The 15279-nt window shown below is 34.4% G+C and overlaps 1 protein-coding gene across 2 annotated transcripts in view; it reads left to right on the top strand.

Moving 5' to 3' along the window:
• The first annotated feature begins 2369 nt into the window (after positions 1-2369).
• Positions 2370-15279, top strand: part of LOC113232799 (potassium voltage-gated channel unc-103) — a 52683-nt gene continuing 39773 nt past the window's right edge. For both annotated transcript variants that reach the window (XM_026467597.1, XM_026467598.1), the window contains exon 1: positions 2370-2467. In XM_026467597.1, the coding sequence (XP_026323382.1) occupies positions 2402-2467 (66 nt within the window). In that variant the 5' untranslated portion in view covers positions 2370-2401. The remainder of the gene's footprint in view (positions 2468-15279) is intronic.

Below are 15279 nucleotides of genomic sequence, written 5' to 3' on the forward strand. Positions count from 1 at the left end.
GCGCTGCGGGCACGACCGCGAACGGGCGGCGCGCCGCACGCCGCAGTATGACGCGGCCCGCGCCTTGCCCGCCCGCCCTAGCCGCGCGCTCCGTCAGCCTGTGTTGGTCGCCTCTCGGCACTTCGTGACAACTTATCACCAACTACCACCATATCATGGTCTCAAATAATACAGTGACTGTGCCTTTTAACGCCAAAACAAAAATCACTAGGTAATTTTTTATGACAAAAAAAGTTGTGACTAAGTGATGAAATGTGTTTTAAGTCAACTTTTGTTGCTGTAGCAACTTTGAGGTAAAATAATTAATTTTCCATAGAACAAAAATAATGTGTTTTGAAATTACATAACAAAACGAAAGTGTAATTTTGATAAAGTATTCGTACCGTGGAACAAAGAAAAGTGTTTACAAAGAAAAGTATCGTAGCAACGGACTTCTTTTAAATGTAAATAACGTCGGGTCCAATATGTTTTAGAACAACAATACATCCAATAAAATATTAAATGAAGAACTTTCCTGTTCCATCCAGTTTAATTAAAACACATTTGAATGCTGAAAATATGTGTATAAAACTCAATTCAAGTAAAGGTTCGTTTTAAATAAAAATAACGAGAACAGAAAAATGTCGATATCAGGACAGGGTCGTAGTTAAACGGTGTATCGAATGATATCAGTACAATCAAATGATTTTCATATCGTTTACCTGGTTCGAAGGTAGCCTGCGAAGTCGTCGTTTAAATAACAATCAATATTTCAGTACCTAATTTCAAGAAGTAATCGACCTTAATACATATTCACGTGGGTTAAGGTTCATATTCATTTCGGTTTTAAAAGAAAAAAATATAATATATAACATCGTTGTGGTTAGCAGCACTTGAAATAATGTAGTTAACTTGAGTGTTTATATCACTTATACCTCTATTTAAGTTTCAAGCATGTGGTAAAGTTAAATCATAATAACCCGTAACTAGCAGTAGGTCTTAAGACTTGATACCTTAAATAGTGCAGTTTAACAAAATTATGTCTGTGTACATTCCCAAAGGCTCACAAAAATTCAAATCACACAATAAATAGTTCAATGATCGTACAAGTAAACATTTACTTCAAAAACATTACTCTCTGTCTAAGCAATTGGCTAAAAGTAGAATAAAAGCAATAACTTTCAAGGCAACCTTAGGAACCATTCATGTGAAAGATCGAATTGCCATTATATAAGTGATTTTACAATAACGAATTCGCTACTCATGATACATATACGACATAGTTCTTATTGATATGTCATAAAGGTATAAAGTGCGTCATACTTTATACGATAAAATTGAAGATAATGGTTCTATATTAAAAAGGACGTAATAATGTAACAATTTCTTTTTTTCGTTTAATATTTAGTTGCAATTGCTATAGTCATATCGTTAATCGATAAGATTTAACACCTGATGTAGTAACAATTACTTGCAATATCAGTATCAGTGAACATTAATATTGAGAAATAAAGTCGTGCCATATTGATTAGATTGATGAATTATTTTCAAGTGATATGACGACAAATAATCCTTATTGTTTATTGTCTATAAATTAATCTTATTCACTATCGGATACCAAACGATAATAAATTTGAGTACTGAGTAATGTTTCAGGAATGGGACAAATTCCATCCATTTGAAAACAAAAGGTTCTTTATTATTTCCAAAAAGAACGAAAATAATAAGGTTAATTTAAAGTTTGATGGCTATAGGTTACAGGAAGAACTCACAGACTTTATTAAATGTACGTACGGGTAACCTTTTGTTTATTATCAATAAATAATAATGTAATGATACATAAACGAGGAAAACCTGTAATTAGCCTATATACGTACTATGTAAAAAACCCTAAGTATAGCCGTTGGTTTCTTTTTACATAAACAAAAAAGGACCCATATAGAAATAGTGTATGTGTTCACTCTATACCAACTGTTCTAATAAAAAGCATACTGACCTATGTACTTTTGAGCGTTTTTTGTTATCAGAATTGACAGCGTGTGGATTAATTAAAATATTAAGTGCAAAGCTGAATCAGTATATGAACAAAGTTCTGTTTTTATGTTAATAGAAAACTAAATAATTTCTCATCTTCTGAATTAACATTCTTATTTGAATCTAAGTAAAGATACCACGTATATACCTACGTAGAAAAACAATTTCCGTATATCATTACAAAAACATTAATTAACAACCTGTTCAAAAAACAAAACTATTAAAATTTATCATAATCAGTTTTCTTAATACATTATTGTTCTAGGTAACATACATTCATTTCGTTTTAATGAGAAATTATGATTATTAGGAGATGTATGTATATTAACGTAGTGATACATGAGAACATATAGTGGTAGAACTCTGTGCCCGGCGGTTACTGGTGGTCATGGAAAACGGTGCTTTAAAATATGGGAGCAACAACAACAATAATGAAATTGTCGAGGAGAAGGTGGTAAGTACTGTTTATTATGTTATCACGTAAGTTAACCCGATCATGGTCAATATTTAAATAGTACCGCACACAAAAACGTCACTACTTTTCTTTTTGCCGTAGTGCTTATTTCAGTATAAAATTTTAATGTAAATCATTATATTTTGTCAGTACAAAGTGCTTTGAAATCACACGCACTGTAAAGACTGTAGAGCAGTTTTTTTAGATCCATATACACCGCCGTAAAGTTGCCTGCGTATCGGTGTTCTACAGGATATATCACGTAGAGTGTGCGATGGAATTGCATTACTTGATTCCGCCTTCCCCTTTCCATCATCGGGGGACTAGACATGGGTTGGGATTCCACTCCTATGTTGTGGATATTCCCAGGATTCATACGAAGCGGTTCGCTTCTACGTTTATATGGCGATCGGCTAGAAAGTGGAATTCCCTGCCTGGATATTTGGACCTTTTCAAGGCGATAGTGAATAGGCATTATTTAGGATGCACACCTAAATAATGTTACGTCGTCGACCTCATCATCACTTTCCATCAGGTGAGATGGAGGTCAAATACCAAAAAATCACTCAATCATCAATCGACCAAAAAATCGAGCCCTACCAGTAAAACCCAAAAATTATATTTTTAAAGAATGTCTGGTAGATTAGACAGCTTTTAAAGGATTTAATATCCAAAACTAGCACACGTGTATGAATTTACAGTGTACATTCGAATAGCATATAATTTTAGTTTGATAGGACGTGCGAATTACCATCTGTCGGAAATTTTGTAAGAGTGCCCCTTACTTTTTTATAGATCATTTATTCAACATTTTTATCAGTAACTGTGAACAATATGAATTACAAGACGGACATACAGCCCGTACCATCCGCTCAAGTTATCAGTTTATTGACAACCTGAGCTTAATCATAGCTCTGTCGCAACTAAGGTTTATCTAAGCCAATCATCCGCCCCTAGTGTGCACTGACGGTATTTAGACTTTGACAGCTTTATTCGGAGACATGGTCCAGAGGGAAAAACGTACATTGACCAACACGATGACCGTTTGATGACATTGTGACTGTGATCTTTTTAGTAATAGTAGAGCGTGTAGCTTACCATCAGGTGCACGACTTGTTCGTCCCAATCCATCCATCCCTTTTTGTTTAAGGAATCATGACTGAGACCTGATCATGAAAACCTTAAAAGTATTCGCGATTGCACTGTTAAAATTGCACGTAATAGAATGCTAAAATCAACGTAACGCCTAAAAGATTTTATTCTGTATTGTGTCACAAATCTTCCTTTATGGTAACCTTGGTACGAGCCAAATCTATGTATATCGTGGACCTGAGACGCTATAAGCAGTAGATAATGGAGGAGGATCCATCGTGGTACTGTAGCGTGAAGCGCTGGTTTGTTTATTTTATGTTTAGAATTGTTTATTTATTATTAAATAGTACCTCTCTCTACGCTACAACAACGGCTACGCTCCCACAGTACCGTCGAGTACCTTAGGTACTAGTGGCGAAAACTGATTGGATTTTTGTGATTGATAAGGCCCAACAGAAGTAGGCATACTGTATTCCTCTGTGATTCCCACGTAGGAGATCACCTACGCTGGTTTTGTTGGCGATATGTTTTTCTTTGATTTATTACTTTGGTTTTATTGAGTAAACTCCTTTTTAATTCGTCATAATGTTCCCTACCTTTGATTTGTAGTAACATTTACAATGTACATAACTGTGCAATGATAATAAATGTAATTATTTCACCGCTACTGAAAAAAAAAATGGATCAGTTTTTTGCTCAATAGCGTGCATAAGATTGCATTTATATATACAAGGAGCGAGTGAGTGCTATAACAAAACAGGGAAGCAGCACGATATTGACTTTGTCAATACTTGTCCTGACCAACTTAAGTTAGTACTATGTAATCAATTTTTTATTCTTTTCATTAATAGGTAATCCAATTAAGAATTTCTCTTTTTTTTCTGAGTATTTGCACAGTTTTAATGGTACGTTTAACTGTTAATTTATTTGTAACTTAGAATTGTCCATCGAATTTTTTTATTGTAACTATTTACTTAGCTATTAGTTTCCCTAAAAATGTAAAATAAAATAACAAAACGAATATGTTTTACTCTACCACACTTATGTAATGCACGTTGATGGCTTAACATGTCTTTGAAGAGCTTTATAATATTTCTCCGGCATACAGGTTAAGCTAAGGTTTAAGCTAGTCATAATTAATAAACTCAATTGTATACGATACAAAAAGATTTAGTGGTGCAGGTCTCCCCACTGGTCTGGTAAATCGAAAGCAAGGGTTCTTCCAACTAAGCTGTCGTTTCTAGCGTAGACGTAATTTTAGACACACGTGTAACTTAATGTCTTGTTGTGAGAAGTGACTGAACAATTTATAACAATAATTAAATTTCTCATAGTCAGTCAGAAAGGCTATAACAAAATACTTTACCAAAAAATCCCAATATATATTTTATTGTGAACTCAACCGCGTCAGCACCACGTATGCGGGGGTTGTCATCTGTGACATCACAAAAGGATAAGAAAGCCCTTTGTACGCATTCAAATCAAACACATAACATATCTATGTCATGTCACGTATAAAGTTAGAAAATGTTTTGGCATTTATTGGTATATATCTGTGTTTTTGATGCATGGATTTTCTATTGCAATCGTCATCATCTTCAACTCATTTCCAATGGTTGTAAATCCTCTTCGACGTGCAGGTTGCATGCGTATACCATATTAAATTAAATTTCGCACTTTTTTTTTATAATATCAAGTGACGGGACGAACAAGTCATGCGCCTAATGGAAAGCTACACGCCTGTCCATAACAGTTGCAGTGCCACTCAGAGCTTTAAATTACAAAGATTTAAGGGGGACTACCACTGCGCCCGTCACCCTGAGACATAAGTTGACAGGTCCCAAGTGTTTGTAATTTCACCAGCACCCTTGCCCTTCAAAACCGATACACAGTACTGCTGACATTAGTGCTTGGCAGCAAAAATAGGTAAGGTGGCAGTACTTCCCTGGACCCTTACTCTTTCACAAGGAGTTCTACTGCTTCTTTTACGAGATCCGTGGTGAGTAGTATATCACATCCTTGTTGTAATGGCAACTTTTCAGAAGAGGTTTAAAGATTCTACGAATGAAACTGTAGTGTATGCGGAATCCAGACGCGAGGCTGGATTCGAACCCATGGCCTCAGCTTGAGAGGCGGTAGGTCAAGCCATTAGGCTGCCATAGCTTCTATTACAATGCGCGGATGTTATTATTTAATTGAAGTACCTACTCGTAGGTTTTCCATGGAAAGGAAAAGGAATAAGGAATGAACAATTTTGTTTTCATTATTTAAATTCACGTATACATCACACACTTTTTAGGGCTATTTATTGAAAACATAGCCCTAAAATGTGTAGCCTCATAGTTTTTATCACAATTTTCTAACTATCTATTTACCACACGATACGTTTAAAAGCTTTTATAACAAAGTAAGATAACAAAATTATTAAAAATTTTGAACTACGTAACTGCAACGACACCTTAAATTGGCAGTTCAAAATTTTTCAGGTCGATTTTTAATTTTTTTAATTTTTAATTTATAATGATGTGTAACAAATATTTAATTATTCATATTCATGATACGAAGAAGAATAAAATTATGATAAAGAGATGTGAAAATATTATTTTTGAGAGATTTCACATTTCGTTTATTTATTCTAAAGTGAATTTCAAAGGTGATTTTACCTGCCCTTGAAACATTTGACCCAAATAAAAGAGGTTAATTTTTTTCTGCTACAGTAACATAATAGGAAATCACACACGCGAAGGTAGAATTACAAAAATTACCCTACCTTGTAACCGCTAAGGTTTCCGATTTTATCGCTAAGGACATGATGACTGCAGTGAAGAAGGCTTACTCATTTACATTTGTGATTTATAAGCTTGTGTACCCACCGTTGTTTCCTTTGGAAAACAACGCAATAAAAGTTCTTACTCTTGCACAATATACAACTAATTTTACTTATTTAGTAATAAGTAATAATGTTGATTTTTATTGAATGTCATGATGATATTTTTTGTGAAATTACTTCACCAGTTTGTTATAATTATAAGTACAAAGATCGAACACAGGAAAAAATTTTTCCCGGCCGGTCTGGTGGTGGAGTCCGTTTACCCATGCTAGCGTGGCCATGGGAGCCACAATGTCTATAGAACTCTCATCTCACTCTAGATACTAGCCCCATCTACATGGGCCGGCGATTCTATCCTTAAGCCTTTTTCTGTCGCTGCGACTCATGCCTATGGGCTTGAAAATAGCCGAAATCTTGGCACTGGTAAATGCGAGAAGAAAGATATCGTTTTAAAGCTGCGGTATCGAAATATCTGACCAGCACTTCGTATGCATGAGAGGCCATGGTTGCCGTACTCCACAGAATCATCACACACGTGCAATGGTAAAGATGAACTATTTATGCTTCTGTGACGGTACGCACGGAACCAGCCACCACGAAGATGTGAATCAAAGAGAATTTAAGCACTACGTGATGTGAATATCACACCTCCCTCAACTCTGCTGCGCGCGAGAGGGCGAAGACAGAACCGACCGCCACTCTCACTGGCGCCGGCACAGGACGATGCAAGATACCTTCAACGCAACTCGCGTACTAAATCGCTCGCCGCTCTCGCTTTCCTATTGTCGCGCTTATGTATTCACGCTCTGTATCATTTAATCACTGGTTCAGTATATTGTTTATTCTCTACTGCTTCGTTTCATTTGCCATCGCAAGTAAATAAGTGTAAAGAACAATTAAACGCGAAACGTCTAGACAAACGGCTAGCGAGAGGCAAAAACCGTCTAGTCTAATATCGATGTTGACCGGGGGTAGTACCGGTATCTCATACCTGGATTTCTTTTCGAAGATAGCGATTGCACGTACTCATTCTTTGGGGTTGCTGACAGAGTGCCAAGTCCTAATTGTTTTTTTTTTGGCGCAAAGGTGTCGGGACATCGATACCGAGACTTTTGGACATCGGGCCGCATCTGGCCTCGGCCAGTAGGAAACCCAAACAAATTTTAATGATACTGCTGAAGAGACTGGGTGTACTGTGTACCGAAAAAAGAAAAGCAAAGAGGACAAATGATGACAAATTTTCAGACTCATAGAGCACCGAACCGAGCAGGACCCGGAAACTTTAGATTTTAATTTAGAATTTTAATTAGAGTGTCGCAAATCAGAATGTCTAAAGAAAGGAAAAAAAATTCGAATTTCTAGAGTTGCGAGCAACTAAAAAGATAATTCAGGTTAGGAACGAACAAATACAATCGTTTGATAAATGTAGGATTTGAGGATATATGAAAGTTGATTTTGGAAAGACGGTAGGATGTTTCGGATAAACTTGGTTTTCAGTTACATTAAATTCTAAATTCAGAGTTTAAGCCCTAGGTTCATAGAATCCCAGCAACCATATATTCTAAAAAATCATATCCAATGTTATTCAGTCCGTAAATATATGCGGACCAGACCCACCTGCTGGCAGTCAAGTTACAGTCAAGTTACCTTACTTTTGAGTAAGGTAACTTGAAATAATAATACGTCACTTTTTTTTTAATTATTAATTAACATGGCCATGGCATGTGGAATCGCGTCCATCCATTTAATCTAGCCTTATCCCTACAATCTAAGCTGCTGTTTTGTATTTATAATCGTTTATTGCATTTATTCCTTATCAATTTAAAATCTTACAAGAACCAAATCTGCATGTTAAAAATTAAACCCTCTATTGCCAAAAATACGCTCTCCACGAAGCCAAATGATTTTAAGGGCGCAGAAGAAAACATTTTAGGCCGTCTTTGCAGTCTTTGTAGCCAATAGACAATTAAAATAATGTAAATCACCAATTTCAATACCTAATATCAGTTGCACCAAAATTTCCAATGTCATTTGTTTTGTAAAACTTTAACTTCGGTTTTGTCAACCAAAAGTAAAACTATAAGTGCGTATTGACAAATTCACTGGAACTCTAGATACTGTAGATTCGTTTACATTGCGGGGTCAAACTAACTTTCGTCGTTTCTCTACGTTGCACCTTGGTTACCGACTGCCGCTCACGTTTACTATTGGTTTTATATTGAAACATAGTTCGCCACTTCCGTACTTTCGCTTAAAACAATAAAAGGATAGTGTTGAGCAGTAGCATCAAATGAGTAGTAAAATTACTATTTAATGTGGAACGAACAAATAAGAGTCCAGTGTCTTTTTCTAATTATAATTACATGAAAATATTTGCAAATTATGTAAAATTTTTATTACGTAAACATTAAACTTACGAAATACAATAATCAGTAATTAAAGGATAACTAAATGTACATAGAAATCAAAATGGTAGAAGGCAGAAAAAACTAATCGACAGCCGCGCCCTGACGCAGCGTGCCCAGGACGCTGGCATAGTTTCCCATTTTCGACCGCTACACGAAAATTTTGAATGGGAATAAGAATAATCTTATTATAATCACAAACCTATTACATTTTCATTTAGTTAACATATGACGTTTTTATTTCTTATTACGTATATGTTATATACCAGATGACGCGAAACAGGACGTCGCGTCGTCGTCGGGCACGCTCATGAATACTAATTAATGCGACATGTATGATACCTGTTTATTATGTACATTAATTAAATGATTGTCGGACCCGTTTTTGTTATGATACACATTTTTGAGTTACAAATGTAAATTTTTCGTAAATATTACTTATCACTTTTTAGAAATAATAACACTTTCGTAGCACATGCCGGAGTGTGATACGAAAGTAGTTATAACATACCTATATCATTTCTGGACATTGGTCGCTTTTAGGGTATATTATAATGCAATTTTAGGCATTCGTGTATTAAACGGACAACCATACCCCTCAATAAGTAATTACTCGCGGTCCGTCTACCGCTGGAATTCTAGAAACAGTTGAAATGGAAACTTTTTGCAGTAGTGCTGAAAACAAAACAAAACTTTACACCTGAGCATTAGTTCGAGCCAAACTTGTTCAATCAATGTAAATAAATAAGGAAGTCAAACGACGATTATTCCAGAATGTTCGCTTTTGAAAGCCGAGTAGATCCTCCGTTTTACTCAGAGAGTCGAATTACCCAACACCACATCACAGTTCTAGTGAAAGTGCCGTTACTGTACGAACATAGGCAATACCTTATCTAGGTGACGTAGCATGGGCCAGCTAAGCGATCGGCTGGTGAACCGCGATCGCACGCGATAGGTCAAGGACTGGGAGGTCTGCATTAAAAACTGTCACAGCCTGTCATATATTCAGTAAGCTGTCTTTGTGATAATTGCTGTAGGTCACAATCATTTCAAGTCTTATCTTGGAGCTTATCTTATCTTTCTAGATTGAGATAGAACCCAGGAAGAAACTTATCGTGACGTATACTACCTTTTACGCACACACTCGTAGGTCCGCACTAGAGAAACCCAGTCGCGGGTACCGTAGTCACACACACATAGATACCAACAAATTACACCCAACTCACAAGAGAAATAAATATAGGCCATACAAATATTTCTCATGGCCCAGGAATTTAACCACCTCAGGGACCTCTTCGTGGTAGTCCAGCTTGGTTACCGTTCGGCCACTGAGGCAGTTAAATAAACTTCCTATATTACAATTACAAGGCCCAGAGTACAATTTACAGGCTTTCTCTACTTTGAGAAACTATCTGTAGGTAGTCTTAAGAGTGATTCTTATCTTTTTTCTCAAGTAACCCTTCTAGAATGCTACAAGATCATTTGTAGAATGTAGACACTTTTCATTTAGCCTTGTAGACAGTTTTTAGATAATTTATAGTCTATGATAGTTTTCTTAGTAATACTATTTTAACACCAAAATACTAAAGCGTTACAAACATAAGACGCAATTCTCTTAATACTAATAGATTTCAAGTTTAATGGCTTACAAAATATAAACTATCAAAATTGCAACATGGCGAAATTAGATAAAATATGTCTGACTTTTTCGCGCAATGTATAATCGGTTCGAAAGCGCGAATTGACGTGTGACTTTAAATACATTGTGAAAAGTGATGTAAAACCTGTCATAAAAGTAATGCGCTCGCAAAATTTTAAATATATAAATATTTAAAATTTTGTTTTTTTTAAATTTTAAATATTTTAAAAAATTTTAAATATATAAATATTTAAAATTTTGTTATGATACACATTTTTGAGTTACAAATGTACATTTTTTGTCATAAAAGTAATGCGCTCGCAAAATTCTAAATATTTATGTATAAAATATAAGCTTAATAAAAATACAGTTATCGATTTTCGGTTTTAAATATTTATAGAAAGCTTAAATATACAAAATAACTCACAAAACAAACCATTTCCAAGAAGTTCTAGGCTCCTTCAAGCTAATTTCAACCTAGATTTACTTTTTTAAAAGAAAAGAAATTTTTCTCGGCTGCTTCATAGTCATTCTTTAAAAATAAAAATGGCGATAAGAATTTAAAGCTTTTTTCAAAACACTGTTGGGAGCATTTTGTCTATAGCTTTATCTATAGAAAAACTTTAGAATACGGAAAGATTATTTTTACATGCTTTAGTGTAGTTGATCTTGTAGAAGAGTATTAACTCCTATGAATCTTTTATGATTGTCTACAAAACGCGATGTTTCTGAGCGATTTTTTTCTTTTGACAGTATTACAAAACCTTTATAAAAGTTATATGTAGAATAGTGAGCGTATTATGCAATAAAAACTTTTCAAAACACTAGGTCAAAAAAACAATTTAAAAAATCAATTTAAAAAATATGGAATGTGTTATATATGACTAAAAAAGTGGATAAATTCCCTACCATATAAATATAAGGAATATTTTAATGACATATCTAACTTATGTTGGAAGAAATAAAATTTTCATTACAAAATTGAGGTTGTTTCTTCACGCCAACCACATTTCACGCAATGATTTCACTGTATTCTATTGATAGACGGCACAATACACATACACAACATTGAAGTACAGTAGTTTACGCGCTCATTTCCATTGTTTTTATCATTTCAGAACACGAAATTACTTCACAATGTTTATTAATTTGTCAACAAACAAAAACCGGTTCGTTCGCGAATTACGACTATTGTATCCAGTTTTGCCAATTTGTGGGGAATTCCCCAAATTGTGGGGAATTTCAACTAAATTGGGGATTTTGTGGGGATTGGCGCTATGTGAGGAAAATGTGGGGATTCTAACATTTTATCATTTTGTTATCAATTGCTGATGCATCGCTAGTTTGATCGTTACTATTAGAAACACTGTGATGGATTATATCGACGTGTTTTTCAACATCGCACATCCCTCGTATTATTAACAAGCAGCTTAAATATAATTATTATTAGAGCACTTGGTTCTGAATTGTAAAATTACCAGTCGATGCGTGTTGAGTTCGCGATTCTTTCTCCCGCTTAGGCCGGTCCGCGGTATGAAGCAAAACGAAATCAGCTATTGATAAACAAAGCCGAGCAGTTAGTACTTCCACACTACAACTTACCACTAGTCAACTTTACATATTAAATATAGGTCTAAACTCATTGATTATTTCTATCATTAAGGTAGTGTCACCAAATGCACGACAAATAATCAATTTACTTAATTTTGTAAGGCAAAGAAAAATGATTTTTTTTTTTCAAAGACTGATTACAGATTAATGTTGAATCTAATTAAAGTAAATAAACGATTTAAGGTCATCTAATTTTATAAATGGTTTTACATTTTACATTCACAGTAAACGTAATAGATTATTACATTTCGAGTTTCTTAATTCTTTATTATATTTTTAAGCGATGTATTTCTAATAAATAATGAAAACTCGACATGTGGGGAATTTGTGTGGAATATGACTTTGCTCTCCCCAATTTGGGGATTTTAACCGTGATTTTTGAAGATTTTGAACAATGGGCATTGGCAACGCTGATTGTATCGAATGATGTGACTTAATATCCAAGGTTCACCACCTCCAACAGATCTTTTAATATTCTTTACTTTATCCATTTTGCATGAATTCTTACAACGTCCAATAGAGTACAAACTCTATTTGTAGTATTTAAAAAAAATAAAATCTACTGAAGACGCGCTATAACGTGTTTGTCATAAGTACAAACACTACAGAATGTCTATAAATCAAATATATCTAGAATAAACTTAAGAACACTAGTTTTTAGAGTAGTAACAGATTTTACTGATGTGTATAGAACAATTTTACTAAAAATAATCTGTTGTTCTACAGATGAACTTAAAATAATGACTATAAGATGAAATCTTAAGAGCGATTACACTTAATTAAGTTGTTTGGTATTAAGAAGGTTTTAAAATTTTGACTTGAGTGAAATAAGTCTATAAGAACGATTTCTTTTTTCTAAAACCGTTTATAGAGAACTATTATCTAAATCTATACAATATTACGACTGTTTATAGAACAGTTTTGAGGCGTATAAAGTGTGCTCCTTGGGAAGCGTGTATAAAATCGTTGATGTGTGGTTGTACAGGCGAAAGAAGTGTGTCAGGATCGTAACAAGTGGAAGCATGTACGTTTTTAATACTTAGTAATTTGAATTAATAATCAACTATTTTTTATGATATCAATCGTGCGCCTGGCGTCGAATGAATTTTTCTAAGTGAATTCTCGAAGAAATTTTCAGATCTTTGTTATTAATAATTATAACCATAAACCTTTTTATTAAACTATTAAATTGCAGCTCTTCTTATCGGCACGGAAACTAGTCAGAAAAAGCCTTAAGTCCATCTGAAGTTCCGCTCGGACCGTGGATGCGTAATGCCCGTGTTTTCATTGTTTTTGCAAAGAGACGTGAAGCTTTTTGTAACCGGTTCAAGCCGCTTCTGCGTTAACAAGTAACTAACTCACATACACAACTTGAAGTCAGTCGATACTGTTATTTAGGACACATATTTAAATTATAGTTAATATAAAGAAATTAATACAAAGATCGAACACGAAGAAAAATTCCTTTGATCTGACAGGACTCGAACCTGCGTCTGTCCCATACCAAGACGACCGCTCTATCAACTGAGCTATATATTGAGTTAGCAGACCTTACAATTTTTTCCATTGGTTTGTCACAGGTCTTTGTTTTTGGTTTTAACGACTTTTCTCTAGAAATCTATGAAAGTATTTTCTTCACTCAACAAATCAAAAACCAAAAGTTAGGAGTAATTTCACAAAAAATAAACTAATGTCATGGTAGTAAAACATCATAATATTAATTACAACCAAAATTACGTTTATTTTATTTTATTTTTTATTTTTATTTTTTTATTTATTTTTTTATATTTTTTTATTTATGACACAATGTACAGACATCAGATACAGAAAGTGAGGAAAATAAAAAACACTTAAAAATTAATACAACAGGCATATCTGTGCCGAATTATTACTGTGCTCAACATTTATTTTAAAACATTTAGATGTACATAAACAGACACTAAATCAATCATAAAAAAAAATCGAGAGAAATAAAAAATAGAGAGAATGAGAATATGCTATTCACTTTACACTAATGCTAGCAGTGACCTCTTAAATGCTGGGACACTGCAGTTAAACGTTGTTTAAATTTAAAGTTTGTGAGAAGAAAGTTAGCTGTCATATGTCGTAAGCTACGACGCTTCGCGCTCCATTAGTTACCGTGTTGCGTAACGCCCATTTTGCTGAGGCCTTGATTTCTTTACCAAGATTTTGGTTATGTCAGGAAGTTCAATATGCAAGTGGGGCGAAGTTTTTGTAACGGGTTAATGTGTAACAGATACATAGTAAAGAATACCCCATTTACCCATTAAGCTGCGTTGAGGACTATTGCATAAAACCCTTTATTTAAACGGTATAACCCTGTGAGATAGATAACACAGGCGGAGACTGAAAGTAGCACTCTGCTGAGGCTTCGATCTTTCCATCAATTTAGTAATAACAATCAGAGTTATATGTATTATGTGATTTTCTATACATATACAATGTGTTGTATGTATTTTATAAGTAATGTTCTATTTTATATTTTATTTAATTTTATTTTTTTACATTCCACTGCTGGGCATGGTTCTTCTTGAATGAATTTACTTCGACATATCGGTCTCCTCTCGTCACAATGATTTCTTTCACCGTTAGAGAGAGGTATTTCTTCTAAATATTGACAAAGTATATAACTTATAAAATAAAGTAAAAGGTACATGCTGTGACTAGAATTTATGCCACTTTTTTATTTGTTGTTTTTAATATTTCTCCCAAAATATTAAAAACGTTAATACGACTTCCGCAGCAGCGTAGACGTTCTCGTAGCAAAATGCTACGTTTGGTATCAGGAAACGATACCCATTTTTCTACATCCACCATTTGTCATCTGCATATTTAATAAAGATGACTTCTGTAGCCTAGCGTTTAGCACGACTAGGTTGAGATTTAAAAAAAAAAGTTGGTTACTCAAATGATTTTTTTTTTCTGGTCTCAAACTGAAAAATGCCATGTATTCAAACTAGTTCTTACTTATTTATTTCTTAACTGCTCTCAAACAAAGGAATTCCCTATACCATGAAAACCAGAGCAAGTTAAGTATCTAGATCTGAGTGTCCTAGATAGAGTCCCGTATAGTCCTATAGGACTCTAGTCCTAGATAATTCCGTACTTAAGTGTGTTGCTCTGGTTTTCATAGTACAGGGAATTCCCTAGTTTGAGACCTGTGGCTGTGCGGCAGTTGAAATTACATTACAATAAATATGGCTGAACAGTCAAA

This window comes from Hyposmocoma kahamanoa, unplaced genomic scaffold (assembly GCF_003589595.1).
Source record: "Hyposmocoma kahamanoa isolate Upper Pololo Valley unplaced genomic scaffold, ASM358959v1 78, whole genome shotgun sequence".
Taxonomy (NCBI): domain Eukaryota; kingdom Metazoa; phylum Arthropoda; class Insecta; order Lepidoptera; family Cosmopterigidae; genus Hyposmocoma; species Hyposmocoma kahamanoa.